Genomic DNA, 14,045 nt, shown 5'->3' with positions numbered 1-14,045 from the left:
CTGTGGTCAGTGATATCGGCCGTTGTGGTGGCACTATCGACTCTGATACTCGACGAAAGGGACGCCACGCAGTTCCACCGTGGCTGCATTATTACGTGCCGAACATTGACGAACCCCAAGCTCATTGCACGACGTCGAGTGGGTCTTCCGCGCCATCGACTATCAATTGTACCTGCTCACGTCTCAACATGAACCCACGAACGCTGATCTCTGCTATCGATACGCAACTCGTACATGAACGGAGGTAGTAATTCACCAATATGAGAACACATAATATCGCGGGAATGCGACGGTCAAGCCCAATGTCCGGGAATAACAGGAAGGGAGGCAGACAGGCCACCGTCGATCGCGATATTCTGTCCATTGACATAACTGCTCTCGTCTTCAAGGCAAAGATCAGGAGAATGCGAACGCTTAGGAACACGCGACTTACCAGATGCCAAGAACAGGGCCGTTTGAGCGATTTCTGAAGTCTTATGGTTAGCACGTGTCGGTTGCTTACGCCACGAGATCGTACCCTGTGGAACGCCGTACCGACCAAGTGGATTTAGTTGCCCCAGCTTGCCGCCAGTGCCTCGCTGACGAGCAAAGTCGAACATGTCTTTCGTCATGTTTGTTTCGATCAGGCCAGGGCAGATCGAATTAACGCGAATGTCGGTCCTTTGTAGTTGATATGCGCCGGTCTTCGCGATCGAATTTACCCTTTGTGACAGAGTAAGACAAACCAACGCGATGTGAAGAAAGGCCTGCTCACGCAGCTTTGCTTGCGCTATCTGTCATGGGGTTTAACACTCGGACGAATAAGAGGATAATAATGCTATCTCACAGTCAATCGTACCAGCACCCGAGCGTAAACCAGCCACTTGGGCGCTCCATCAGTGCGGCCTGACAACAAGGAATGCCTGGACAAACCGGAAGCCGTCAATATGATACTGCCTCCACTTAGAGCCTTTCCCTTGGAGGGATCAACATGCATCATTGCCCGTGATCCATGCTTCACCGCTAGGAAGCATCTAGGGGGAATAAGATGGTGCAAGGAGAAGTACGAAGGCCACTCACGACAACGAATTCACGCGAATTGACTCCATGAAAGCATCTGCCGTCAAGTCTTGAAGTGCTTTATTGTTGAGAATCCCAGCCTAAGATACCACTTGGTCATAACTAACAGAGACACGAAACTGCTACTGACGTTGGCGAAGAACACATCCAATCTACCCTCTTCTTTGATTGCTCGGTCGCAGACAGCAGATATAGCAGTGTCATCAGCGGCGTCCGCCTGGATGACGGTAACCTATTGACGCCATTGAGTAGGTTACTGGGCAAAAACGTTTGACTGACTTTGACGTCTGGATACAAGCCCCTGATTGTCGACTCCAGCTCCGGCAAATTCTCTGCGGAAAAGTCTAAAAGGTAGAGGTGACGGGCACCTAGTAGTGTCTGTCGTTGGTGTAAGCCCGGCGAGAACTCTTCAAACCCCTACCTTCGCGCGCAAATAGCAGGGCAGATGCGCGTCTGGCCAGATTGTCAAAATGGAGTGGCACACGAACAGGAATTGCAACATTACCCTATACCATGTAACGAACCGACTCCCGTTATGATACAAGTCTTATCCCTGAGCCGCTGTGCGCGGGGCAGGCTGTTCAGATGAGATTGTATTTGAGCGATACGGCTGACCGTCCGCTGGTAATGCTCATCAGCGGTAGGCAAAGGTCTGGCAACAGCGTGGGGGTTGCGCGCGGACATGTCGGGATGTGTGAACCAGTAAAGCCGCTGCTGCTTATATTTTCACCACTCGTCCTACGTGGTGAAACGTCGGATAAACCCAGTTACCAGCAGTGTCCTAGCGCCTAACAAAGCGCATATTGTAATCTGGAACAGCAGCTGCGGTATGATACACAGCAATGAATGGAAAACACATGTTATGCATTATATAGTTGAATGATGAAAGTACGGCTAGAACGGTGGTCCCTTCAAATCCGCGCCTATAGATCTCTAGGTCTACAGGCTGTAATACCAAATCAGCGGGAAGGGGGTGGCCGATAGCTGGTTGTATACGAAGGGACTGCGTTAGGAGCGACCCCGCCGTAGTTGGTATCAGGATAAGAAATCGGGTAATTCACGACTCCAACATTGCCATAAAGGTGGTACTGCTCATCGCCCTGCACAGCAGGGCTGTATGAATGTGAATGATAGAAATCTTCGCTTGTGGGTGAGATTTGGAAATTGGCTATCTCATAACCGGAGCCCTCGGGGAAGTTGGTCGGGGACCGATCAGACGTAGTGGGTGAGGACGATGAGGTGTAGGATAGTGGCGAGTCGTACTCGAGAGATGGTGGGTTCATTTCATGATTAGGCGGTGCTTGGCAGGCAACGGAGGGGTCGAAAGCGCGAGGTCGTGTATGAGACAGCGGATCATACGGTTCGGGGGTGAATGGCAACTCGTTGGTTGCACTGTGTGGTGTGTGCTCGGCCCGCTCCTCGAACGAACCGCCGTTCGAGGTGTCAGGAGAGTAACGAGCCGTCGGAAGGGACGGATCTTGGCGGCCTGAGCGGATACGGTTCTGAAAGGGATGAAATGTGAGAGCCGGCGTGGTAGGAGGGGGGCGGGTGCGTTTGATCTTTGTCTGGGTCTGCAAGCGCCGCTTCCTCTCCGTTGGAAGGGCATCCGTCGTGAAAAGGGGCTTAATTTCCTTTGTTTTCTGTGGAAAGGTGAGTGACGCGAAAAAGGAGAGCTGATATGATACGTACCGTATGTGACTCCCTGCGGTTGCGGACGCCGTCGGTGTTGTTCATCGCGAAAAGTTCTAGTGTATACTGGTGAAGAACGACCGGTGCCCACGGCTGCTCTCGAAGGCGAGGGGCCTTCAGATCTCTCTGGCTTGGGGAGCATTTTAGACTGTCAGGGATATATATCGGACTGACCGGCGGGGATGACGTTGGAGTAGCCGCACGTTTCAACAGGCTGAAACGCGACCTCCTGCAGCTGGCAGCGATGGAATGACAGCATGATTTGGCCAGGTATGAAAGGTGTTGGATGTGCGTAGTCGACGGTGGGTTTGTCGAATCTCCCAAGTGGATGTTTTTGGCACTCCGCCACCGGAATCTGTGCTAGCCTACACGACCAGTGCTTCTAATAATCTCCCAACATGTCGTCCAGCATAGAATTGATCAATCCGAAAGCTGAGAGCGTCCGTCGCGCTGCGGCACTGCAGGTAATTTCATCAGATCTCGCGTCTCTCTACGCTCCGACGCATGGCTTGTATTAGGTGAACACGAATGGCGCCATGGGCCTCGCTAGTGTTGTGAAGGGTAATCTCGGTAGGTGTTTCGCCTGCATCCCGCCATTCCTATCCGTGATCGAGCATGTATCAGGTCCCAGAGGTACCCTCAAGATGTTGGTGGACGGCGCAGGTCAAATCAAGATGACCAAGGACGGCAAGGTTCTGCTGTCCGAAATGCAGATTCAGAATCCCACTGCTGCCATGATTGCTCGTACTGCGGTCGCACAAGACGATCAAGTCGGAGACGGCACCACATGTGTCGTCCTTCTTGTTGGAGAATTGCTGAAGCAGGCAGATCGCTACATCTCTGAAGGTGTGCACCCTACCGTCGTAGCGGAAGGCTTTGATCTCGCGAAGAAAGAGGCTTTAACCGTATGTTCCCGAACATGCGAGATTTCTGCCAAGATCCTCACACGAGTTTGCCTAGTTTCTGGATACGTTCAAGCGGCCATCGAAGATGGATCGGTCTACCCTGATTGATGTCGCACTCACCTCGCTTGCCACAAAGCTGCATGCCTTATTAGCGAAGAAACTCGCGGCTGACGTCGTAGACGCCGTGCTAACCATCAGGCCCCCGCCGCCCCTGAAAGGCACGCATTTCATTTAATTGGACAGCATTCATACTAAAAAAACTACCTCAGACGCTAAGGACCAATGGCAGGAACCCATTGATCTTCACATGATAGAGATCATGAAAATGCAACACCGTACTGCGTCAGAGACTCAGCTTGTGCGTGGTTTGGTACTGGATCACGGTGCGAGACATCCGGATATGCCAAAACGCGTCGAAAACGCGTTCATTCTGACGTTGAATGTCAGCCTGGAGTATGAAAAAACGTAGGTCCTCTTTCATTACGTTCAATATCAGTAATTCAAAAAGCTTAGGGAGGTTAATTCCGGTTTCTTCTATTCCTCCACCGAGCAACGTGAAAAACTTGTCGAATCAGAGCGACGTTTTGTGGATACAAAAGTCAAGAAAATTATCGAACTGAAAAATCTCGTGTGTGATCAAGCAGTTGGAGTCAAAGAGAAACAGAAAAATTTCGTCGTTATCAATCAGAAGGGTATTGACCCTCTCAGTCTTGATATTCTGGCAAAAAATGGCATCCTAGCATTGCGACGCGCGAAACGCCGCAATATGGAACGGTACTTAGTCCGCTATACACATGATTTAATGCCTCCAGCTGACCTAGCCTAGGCTACAGCTCATCTGTGGAGGCGTGGCACAAAATTCCATCGACGACCTCACTCCAAACGTCCTCGGTTGGGCCGGCCTTGTCTATGAGCACACCTTGGGGGAGGAAAAGTTTACGTTCGTGGAAGACGTGAAGGAACCAAAGAGTGTAACCCTTTTGATTAAAGGCCCGAATCCACACACGACACAACAAATCCAGGATGCTCTTCGCGATGGTCTCCGAGCCGTCAAGAATGCCATAGAAGACGAGTGTTTGATTCCAGGAGCGGGAGCCTTTGAGGTTGCGTGTGCCGCCCACTTGAGTGGTCCGGTTAAAAAGTCCGCAAAAGGACGTGTGAAGATGGGCGTACAAGCATTCGCAGATGCACTCCTTGTAATCCCGAAGACCCTGGCGCAAAACGGTGGTTTTGATGTTCAGGATGTGGTTGTTTCCCTGCAGGTTGGTATCCTAACATGTCTCAATCGTTTGTCATGTAATATCCCCCTTAGGATGAGCAATCTGAAGGCAAGGTGGTTGGACTGGACCTCCAGTCGGGAGAACCCTTTGACCCTACTGTAGAGGGTATCTGGGACAACTACAGGGTGAAGAAGCAGATGCTGCACTCGTGGTAAGTGGCATGTCCGATGATATCGAGTTGCCTTCTTCAGCCTCCCGCAGTTCTGTAATTGCAACAAATCTATTGTCTACGGATGAAATCCTCCGTGCCGGAAGAAGCTCACTCAAACCGGAAGGCCAGTCATAGATAGGAGCAAGCAGCGTTCCGCTACTGTCATCGCCTACTAATTCGCATCGTGCTGTCGGGCTGAGATATTGGTCCATGAAAAATCTTATAAACGGCATTAACGATATTCGTACGGCTATAAAGATTGACTACAAAGAAGTGAAAACGATTGAACTTGAGAAAGCACTGTCAGGCATAAGTTAATATGAGAGATGCACGTTGGCTACCGAAGGCCATTAGCAACCTGGAATAAATTAGCCTACAAGGGTACTCGAAAAGCGGGATTGTTAGTCGGAAAGGACGTCCGATACAGAATCATCCCATCCTGCATGGACAAGATGCGTCGGCGATGAGCAATCGTCGCCAAGAAAAGATGCAGATTTCTTAAGGTAATGGGACATAGGCGTCGCCTGAACATTTTTCCATGGCACGACAGCTGGGAGTTCCGTCGTGTACGTGACACGAAGATGAGACAAGACGTCCTCACTTTCAGGCGGTGTATGGGTTGCTGAGGCTTCTGGGAGAAGCCCACCAACAGCAGGGTTACCTTCGGAACTTGTTGGCAGTAATGATTTGTCGCCATTCAACCCTGTACCATGCCTCGCGGCAGAGATCGAGAAGTCACCTGGCTGTGGATACGTTCAATTAGGGATATGAGAGTACCTGCGCAACACACGTACGTCTGCTTCTGGGGCTGCGGGAGGCTCACCGCCAGATTTCGGGTTTTTTCCCGGAGAGACCGATCGGGAAGCAAGTGTTGTCCGTGTGCTCGACAAGCCCATTGGTTGTGATTGTACGTCGTCTTCCGCACAAGATGTTCTTGGCCTCAGCCTCTGGCTGCGGCGCGTCCCAGACCCCGCTTCTAGTGGCGACTTAGCAGCCGAGTGCCATCGACGCCTCGCAAAATTAACCGGAGACGGTTTGTAAATCAATACGCTAGTAATGCTTTCTGCATGGGCACCTCGGGTGGAACGACGCGGGGAGGCATTCGGTGGCTCAATTAGATGGGTTTCTGCGCAGGGTATTGGACCAAGAATGGGCAGTGGGGTACGGTCCTCGGGAGTGACAGGGCCGTTACTATCGCTTTCTGAAGTGCGCAGAGAGCTCTTTACATCGTCATCTTCATGGACCGAGCCTTCACCAGAAAGATCTGGTACCCACTTCCTCCGAGCAAAGTTGGTTGGATTGGGACGACGAAGCAAGCTCCCATTTACTCCACTAAAACGAAAGGACATGGAACCCGAAACACCGACTGGGATAGGATCATCGGCGCCGTCCACTGTGCGTGCGCGGGCGCTTCGCAACCGTTTGGTCGGACGAGGTGAAGTATCAACTTCAGCAGGTATGCCTCGCTTGCCATTCGTCTGGACCGCCGTTTCGACGTCATGGTCACGATTATCTTCTAGCCACTGTTTGACCTTACTCCTCTCCAGCATCCTCTGGGCTCTGGCCAAGTTGCTCGGTAACGGAGAAGTTGGTTTTCGCATGAACCGACTGTTCGTCGCGGCTTTCTTGCCAAAACGACCGTTAAAATCTCGTGGTTGTTTCAGCGCCGAGGACATCAGACCATGATGACTGGATCCGGACGAGCTCGAGCGATCACTCTTCGAACGTACGCTTGTCGGAGAAGAGGGGCGAGATCCTAGAGCTGCGGATTTCGCAGGAGCTGTGGAGCGTGATCGACGTGGTGAATAAATGCGAGGTCTGCCTCGTTTGCGTTTCGGAGGTTCCTCTTCAGGTGGCGGGTGCTTGCGAGGCCTGCCCCTTTTTCTCTTTTGGGGCATCAGCATCTCCTTCGCTTTCGAGGACATTTCCACTATAGCTGTTTGGTCGACTTTGCTTTTCTTCTGCGGCCGTTCTTCTCCTGCAGGTCGTTTCCGTTCGGTAACGGACGAGGCCTTCTGTCCTGACCGCTTAAATGTTTCCGTATCATCACGTCCGGGATGGCCGACAACTTGGTTAGGCAAGCGAGCAGGCCATGCTTGGTCATAGATGGCAAAATGACGCATACATCTGCCAAAAGTTTCAGCCTGAAATGCAGCTTAATCCTGAGGTAATCAACCAACCGGGGGCACTCTTGCGGCTCCTTGCGCTTCCTGCCTCTGCGTGGCGATGTATCAACACTGAGGCCCCAAACCACTTTGTTGTTGACAGGAAATCACAGGCAAGATATTGGAACATGTCACGCAAATTGGCAGCGGGTGACCGTCTGACCCAAGTGGCACTGTAACCTTGCCGGCGCTGAGAGATCCATTCTTTTCGGCATGTAACGAGGGTCGTGTCCGCAGTACACGTGCATCAGGCTCTTCCTTGATAGGGACCTTGTCTTTCTCCTTTCCTCTACCACCGATAGGAGTCGATAGCCTGGTAGCACCTTCGTGGCTGCCTCTGGACGCGTGAGGGACCGAGGGTAACGGCGTCAAAGATTTCACAGAGAGCGTTGGTGTGGCGGTGGCAGATGCGGAGAGCTTCTGGCTTCGCGTAAAAATTTGGGATTTGCATGATTCCGTTATACTGTCGCGAACTTCCGATGTGCGACTTGGGGGCACCGAACTATCCGGGACACGTCAAGAATCAGAGAAGACAATCTACACGAAAAACGAACCTTGACACAGACCTGCGAATCGACGAGGAAGGAAGGCCGCCCAACTCCAAATCAACGTCACCAATATCAGGAACATTGGCTAGTGGTCGGTTTGTCTCCTTTTCCTCATCCTCGCTTTCGTCCGAATCATCGTCTTGTTCTTGAATGATAGCATAAACACCCCTACGAGTCCTTCGCTCGTTCACGTTGCCTACCGCAGCAGGTGTGGGTTCAGAGTCACTGAAATCATCTTCTGACCCCCCAACGTCTGAGTTACTGCCACCGTTGTTATTTTCTGGAGTATAACCACCTCGTCCGTTCTTCTCGCACGTCTCGCACAGGCAATACCGATTTCTTCTACCAACTTGACAGACACTCAAAAACCCAGGTGTCAAGAGGAGCTATGACCACGTACAATAACCGTCACCATAGTGAGCTGTGATCTCCTCGCCAATAGCAACGGGCCGAACGACACGGAAGGTTATGTACTTGCCCTCCCGGAAAAGTTCGCAGTTATTCTCGCAATCGTGCTACAGAACATAACGCATGGCATTAGCATCCCAGCAGGGAGAGTTGAATGTTTCCTTGCTTACGTTCACAAACCGAGCGGGTCCCAAAAAGAGATGATTCTTCTTCATCTGTCGGGAGTGAATCACACTAAAATCCCGTCTAATATCACTATTTCTCAAATCTGTCCGTTTCAGTTCTCTATCCTCCTCTTTCGACAGGTGAGCCATCGAACCCTTAAGCTCGGCAATGACCATGCCGGGAGTCAGGGGTCGTGTGGCGAGTATACACAACTCCGACTTTCCAGTCATGTGTGAGTAGCGAGATGTATGCGCAATTTCTATGGAGCCATGGGGATTATAGAGTTCAAAATAACGAGAGGCATGCCTGTAAAGGAGACAGGTTAGGACAAGGTTTTCAGTGACACGGGTCTCACACACGTGGCAAAGGCATTAATTTGTTTTTGGGTGTAAGGCCGTAGGTAGTAGCGAACAGGCGGGAGGCTAAGGCACGCATGATGAGGAGTCAAGTTGAGACCGAAGTAGGTGAAGGACAGACGCTAGTAGTGCATCCACCGCTTGGCGGACAGCAATTTGAGGTCCAGACTTACTTTCAACTAACTGTATGGTAGTAAGCAATGACGCAAGATTCGAGCACGCGAGGAGCAAAACGTGAGCGGGACAGAACAAAGTGAGAGGAACAGCTACGCACGCGTCTAACAATTTCCATAAGATCACCTGCGTCAACCTTAGGGAGTCTGTGCGAGGGGTCCATCTTGTGAACATAAAGAGGGACGACACCGGTTCCAAGTTTTTCGACAAGAAGATGACTTAAAAAATCGTCGTCCTTGGACAGGTCGCGCACATTCATGATTTTGGTGGGGCGCCATGTCAGAGGGGCCTTACCCAGAGTTGACGAGTGACTACCCGTCACCGACGCTGGTGGCATCGGATTTGACGGTGAGCACACGCGCTGAAATAATTCCCGAAGCAAAGAAAAAAGAAGGACCTAAACCAAAGGAGCAAACACGAAGAAATGACACGAAAGTAAAAGCCAAGTGGACGAGGCTGATGCTGCACTGGTCCGGTTACGGCATTTCCTCCAATGTCGTATTATTACATAATAAACCGATACAATTGTTACTAAAAAATTGTTTTTCAAGACAAACAAATTTCACTGCCTTGCCTTCATGTACACCAGCCACTGGCATCCTGCAGGAACTGACCGTTGACAGTGCGCACTCGCCCCATTGCCGCAGCGAAGAGTAACGACATCGCAGCGAGTTCTGAGCCGCACCTACGTAAGAGGCGTGTCTTCTAAGAACATCAATGCCACTATGCGTGGCTGTCACATCGTGGACTTGTTCGTCCTATTTTGACAGCGTTCTCCTCGGGAGCTTGAGTTCGTTGTGCCCGTCCCCTCAATTTTGCACAGGAAGACGGCTTAGTTCCGAAGGATCCATTCATCAAACCCACTGCTGCCCATTGATGTGCATGGAATCCCTCCTTGGTGTTAACGTTGATCCAAGTACCCTCACCACACGTTCATGTACCATAATGACATCGGCCCTCGGGAGCGTACGGCCACACCTCTGGCGCGTGGAGCTACAAAGAAAACCGACGTTTTCCTCTCTCTAATGCCTCATGCATCCCACCCTGCAGCCAGCCATCTCTTGATGCCATGGCCGATGCTGACATATCGCACGTATGTCAGGGTACCCATTTTGGTTATGCAAGTGTTTATCCTTTGGAAGAGGAGTCTTTGGAGAGTTGTACCAAATCTCAAGGGGTGTGCTCGGCAGTTAGAGAGTTGTGTCTATCATCTAATTGACCCTCCTCTCAGCGATCCTGCCATAATGAGTAGCACTTCGAGGCTTGGCGATGATGGAGAAATGTAAAACACACCGGGACAACACAAATTTGGCAGTACAGTGGTACAGGTTTTACATTCCTCCGAACCCACTCCGAGACCGGCTCTTTCCAACCCCGGCCCTTCTTCGTACCCATCAACGGTGATTCCGCAGAGTTGAAAATACATCGGACAACTGATCCGGGATTCATGCTGTTTCTCCTATTACAGAAAAAAGAATGGAGAAACCATGTGTGGTACTTCACTGTGGTCATAACAAGCATGGCCGCAGTAATAATGCCTTCATTCTATTTTTGACTATGTTTATGTCGCGGACAGCCTTGTCTTGCATTTCAATAACCGGCGAACAGATATTGCCACTGTGGATGTATCATCGTTTGCCCGTTCAAGGAAAGGGCGTGTCGTCCTAAAAGCAGAGCTAGTGGATCAAAAGACGCGATCGAAATCGAGCTCGGTGCCGCAGCTGACTTCCGAATGGAGATATGCATGAATCATGCCAGAGGCCAGCTCGAAGTAAACTCGCTGGTTATCGTACACTCGATCATCTCCACACGGAGAAACCACCATGCTGGCCTAGTCTGTTGCTCCGAGCCTGATCATCGATCATATTAGATACGGGCACGTTGACGTCGTCACAACCATTTACCGAACCTGCAGTTGTGCTCGTCTTAGCATCCACGCATATGGGGCAACACAAAAGTTTGTTTTGGGTGACAGGTAAAGTACATACTCCTTCACTGGTCGCCGAGTTACCGACACAAGGTTCCTAAGGAATCGTGGCTCGATCCTCCAATTATCCGAGAGTATCGGAGATTGGTTAACACTGAGTCCATGCTCAAAGGGCGTCGACGATAATTGCTGCTATGCCTGCCATACTATTGGTGGACTTTCTCACAACATACCCACAACACAAAGGCTTCATCAGCATCCGTGTCGTATCTCGCTGCTCCGTCGAGTTCTCTGAGACTCAATCTGACTTTGCTTGGATCGTGTTTATTAACAAGGCTACATCCTGTAAATACCTGTGTGAAATGACAGGTACTGTGCTATTGATAAGTTGTACAGCCTTCTTCGATTCTGATCCTTGAAGCGGTGGAGTAATACATGTTCAGATTGATTGTGCGATGTACATGTGCTACACATGTCTGATCCAAGCTTCTATGGGTCATGGACATAAGCAGGGAGGAAAAATATATCCGTCCTACAGGACTGGGGATGCATGGTTAACACGGCAAAAGCTGCAGTACTTGAGATAAACAAAATCAAACAACGGTCCACCTTTTCCAAGTCCCTCACCATGGCAAGTGGAAGTCATCGTGAGCTACACACTGTTCTTCTGCGAGAATGGCAACGTTGACATTTTGCAATGCCAGCGTCCGGCTTTAATCCTCATCTACCTGGCTTCCGATACCAGGTTCTCTCAAAACTTCTTGGAGCGTCTATGTGGTTCTTCATCTTGTACAGAGCACGGTATGTCCTAATACATTCATCCCTGTCTACGTTAGCTCACTCTTTCCCAGCGAGGATGGTCCTAAGCTACTGGTAAGACATTACTGCTTATTGCTTTTCGTGCATGCATCTGTATTGGTCGGATGCTGTAGGGTTTGCGTCATCCGTGGGAGGGTCACGGTCATCACGACGAACACTCTGAAAGCCATTGATTTCGAGTCTTTACAGAGGACAAATGTATATCCCATTTCTCGTTCAGAGGTGCATTGACCTGCCCATTGCGTCCAACTACAAGAATGTGCCAATTCTGAGAAATCCAAATTCTTGTGTCCGAACATTGTAGAAAACTGTTGGTTTCGTCAGCGTTGAATACGCGGTTAATAATGCGTTGCTTTTTGCTGGCCGAGATAGTTCAAGCTTCGGTGAACGTTGTCCTCGTGGTGCTGGATGTGAATGAGTACTGAGTACTCGAGTCGCGGGTGCGGGTCCTGCCGGTATTAGTGACATGCAGCAGCATTTCAGCCACCATTGCTTCAGAGTTCGCCGCGTCATTTGAAGCTGAATTTTACATGTCTTCCCTCTGAAGAGTCGGATACTAACCGATTCAAGGTACTATAACAGTTGTTGCCCTTCGCATGAAATGCTAAAGGTCCAGACTGAGCAATTCGCGGCTACCATCACGCTCTTGTATCGTGAGTGGTTTACGGATCCTATGGGTACTCGTGGTACTCTGGCACGAACTCGCTGTCTTCGATTGGACTCTGAGGACTTGTCACTGGCCAGATTCGCAACAGGTAGTGAGCACACTCGGAAACATCTTCATGCTCACTCACTGCCCTGCAGCCTCAGGCCCAGTCACTGAACTCGCGCGTTGCCAGAATACTCGTCATTGCAGATACCCAGGTCCTCGATAAGCATTCATACCCGGAGCGAAATCTTTTCTCCTCCTTCCTGAGCCAAGTAATGGTTGACCTGAACCTGCGCAAGAGCTGGCACGCTGCCTTCCACCGTCTTCGACCAGATGCAGTTGTGGTTCTCGGTGTGCCTGCTACTTTATAACAGTGTACACATCTAAACATACCCGCAGGCGACATGATGGACAACGGTCGCAGTTTGATGTCTAACAGCGAGTTAGTATTTCCAAAATATGTGTATTGCGGCGATGAACATTTTGCTACTCTCCTAACCAGATATAAAACTTATCACGAGCGGTACCGTGACATCTTCAAGACGTATAAATGCTCTGTGCCTACATACTATCTTCCGGGAAATCATGACGTGGGGTATGTCACTCTTGATTGCACGCGTGCAAGATCGTATCATAACATTGAAAATGTCCCTACCTTACAGGCTGGGCGCGGCTGCCTCGTTTTCTCTCGAGGCAGATTCTCGTTATACATCTCACTTTGGTCCTCGGAATCACTACGTCTCTGTTGGAAACCATACCCTGGTATTCATCGATGCAACTGCACTTGCAGAGGAAGATGTTTTGCGTGCTGGAAGGGGGCATAGCTTTGATAATTGGCCTGCTGTGCGACATGGGCCAATCGAGTTCGTAAAACGGATAGCGGAAAGCCACTCCGGGGGCTCTATTGTGCTATTTACTCATATCCCCCTGGCCCGCCCCCAGGATGCAAGTTGTGGCCCACTCCGGGAACGGGGCACGATACGGCAGGGATTCGGTTTCGGATATCAGAATACTCTTATGGATGGGGCCACGGTTTTTTTGCTCGATCGTCTTAAACCGTCATTAATTTTAAGGTCTGTGCCTATCGTCGGCTTAGTTGTGTGGTATCTGAAGAGATTACAGCGGCGATGACCACGATTATTGTGATTATCAGCATACCATACCGTCAACTAATACTAGCGTCCGAGAAGTGACGGTCAAGTCATTTTCCATTGCTATGGGCGTCCGTCGCCCTGGATTTCAGCTACTGTCCTTGATTTCGACGGTACCTTTGCAAGATTCGCTCAATCAAGTGCCCGTACTTTCCTCCACTCGATACACCGTGCTTCTTGCCCAACCAGATTGGCATATATTTGCAAGTTTATTTTCCATTGTTTATTCTTTCGTTGGTTATCCTGCTTCTTTGCAACATATCGTGGCCCACGCAACGAACTTGGAGTGCAAAACGCGCTCGCTGCGAAGCTCGAATTGACAGTTATGAGTTTTCCCGCGGCATAGGTCGGCCTATAGTCTCCGCTCACGCAGCGCTGACGCCCGTTACGAAACGAACCATCCCCTATCCCTTCCACTTCCTGTATCGAAACCCCTGGACATCGACTTCGGTTTTACCTGGTGGAAAGGTCGATGGTGGACGTCCGTGTTCCATAGGTTTAAACTCAGAACTCAAAGGCATCGCATCCCGTCCCTTCTGCGTAGGAGTTCCTATCGACATGAGGCTGGCGTTCTTCACGCTTTTACCAAAGATGTTCTG

General features: G+C 50.4%; 7 protein-coding genes across 7 annotated transcripts; 3 read left to right on the top strand and 4 right to left on the bottom strand.

The window, feature by feature from the left end:
* Positions 1-209: 209 nt before the first annotated feature.
* On the bottom strand, positions 210-1,880 carry F5J12DRAFT_189140 (uncharacterized protein). The gene is made up of 11 exons (XM_051738315.1): positions 1,565-1,880; positions 1,481-1,512; positions 1,339-1,427; positions 1,190-1,291; positions 1,060-1,139; positions 913-1,013; positions 827-862; positions 755-773; positions 518-702; positions 434-466; positions 210-382 (listed from the first exon to the last, which is right to left on the bottom strand). The coding sequence occupies exons 1-11, from the start codon at positions 1,741-1,743 to the stop codon at positions 294-296; spliced, it is 945 nt and encodes a 314-aa protein (XP_051604887.1). The 5' UTR covers positions 1,744-1,880; the 3' UTR covers positions 210-293.
* On the bottom strand, positions 1,881-3,085 carry F5J12DRAFT_189133 (uncharacterized protein). The gene is made up of 2 exons (XM_051738314.1): positions 2,749-3,085; positions 1,881-2,699 (listed from the first exon to the last, which is right to left on the bottom strand). The coding sequence occupies exons 1-2, from the start codon at positions 2,791-2,793 to the stop codon at positions 2,019-2,021; spliced, it is 726 nt and encodes a 241-aa protein (XP_051604886.1). The 5' UTR covers positions 2,794-3,085; the 3' UTR covers positions 1,881-2,018.
* F5J12DRAFT_189145 (chaperonin Cpn60/TCP-1 family) lies at positions 3,079-5,338 on the top strand. The gene is made up of 9 exons (XM_051738316.1): positions 3,079-3,212; positions 3,267-3,318; positions 3,373-3,653; positions 3,709-3,871; positions 3,923-4,118; positions 4,167-4,427; positions 4,480-4,915; positions 4,966-5,084; positions 5,135-5,338. Exons 1-9 carry the CDS (start codon positions 3,147-3,149, stop codon positions 5,217-5,219), a joined length of 1,659 nt encoding a protein of 552 aa, XP_051604885.1. The 5' UTR covers positions 3,079-3,146; the 3' UTR covers positions 5,220-5,338.
* A 63-nt stretch (positions 5,339-5,401) lies between these two features.
* On the bottom strand, positions 5,402-7,479 carry F5J12DRAFT_189313 (uncharacterized protein). Its single transcript, XM_051738319.1, has 3 exons — positions 7,265-7,479; positions 5,879-7,211; positions 5,402-5,827 (listed from the first exon to the last, which is right to left on the bottom strand). Exons 2-3 carry the CDS (start codon positions 7,205-7,207, stop codon positions 5,486-5,488), a joined length of 1,671 nt encoding a protein of 556 aa, XP_051604884.1. The 5' UTR covers positions 7,208-7,211; positions 7,265-7,479; the 3' UTR covers positions 5,402-5,485.
* Positions 7,480-7,944: 465 nt separating this feature from the next.
* Positions 7,945-9,347, bottom strand: F5J12DRAFT_189326 (uncharacterized protein). Its single transcript, XM_051738320.1, has 7 exons — positions 9,195-9,347; positions 9,001-9,135; positions 8,848-8,909; positions 8,730-8,792; positions 8,376-8,676; positions 8,198-8,312; positions 7,945-8,139 (listed from the first exon to the last, which is right to left on the bottom strand). Coding segments are annotated over exons 2-7 (606 nt in total). The 5' UTR covers positions 9,064-9,135; positions 9,195-9,347; the 3' UTR covers positions 7,945-8,137.
* Positions 9,348-11,271: 1,924 nt separating this feature from the next.
* On the top strand, positions 11,272-12,063 carry F5J12DRAFT_797055 (uncharacterized protein). The gene is made up of 4 exons (XM_051744149.1): positions 11,272-11,474; positions 11,532-11,628; positions 11,679-11,700; positions 11,760-12,063. The coding sequence occupies exons 1-4, from the start codon at positions 11,378-11,380 to the stop codon at positions 11,817-11,819; spliced, it is 276 nt and encodes a 91-aa protein (XP_051604882.1). The 5' UTR covers positions 11,272-11,377; the 3' UTR covers positions 11,820-12,063.
* A 293-nt stretch (positions 12,064-12,356) lies between these two features.
* On the top strand, positions 12,357-13,893 carry F5J12DRAFT_188343 (Metallo-dependent phosphatase-like protein). The gene is made up of 6 exons (XM_051738313.1): positions 12,357-12,401; positions 12,451-12,646; positions 12,695-12,737; positions 12,798-12,890; positions 12,958-13,368; positions 13,418-13,893. The coding sequence occupies exons 2-6, from the start codon at positions 12,571-12,573 to the stop codon at positions 13,764-13,766; spliced, it is 972 nt and encodes a 323-aa protein (XP_051604881.1). The 5' UTR covers positions 12,357-12,401; positions 12,451-12,570; the 3' UTR covers positions 13,767-13,893.
* The last annotated feature ends 152 nt before the right edge of the window (positions 13,894-14,045 follow it).

Source organism: Pisolithus orientalis, assembly GCF_024613125.1.
Source record: "Pisolithus orientalis strain OTSU chromosome Unknown F5J12scaffold_2, whole genome shotgun sequence".
Taxonomy (NCBI): domain Eukaryota; kingdom Fungi; phylum Basidiomycota; class Agaricomycetes; order Boletales; family Pisolithaceae; genus Pisolithus; species Pisolithus orientalis.
Note: the sequence above shows the minus strand (reverse complement) of the source record. Positions and strands in the feature narration are given on the sequence as shown.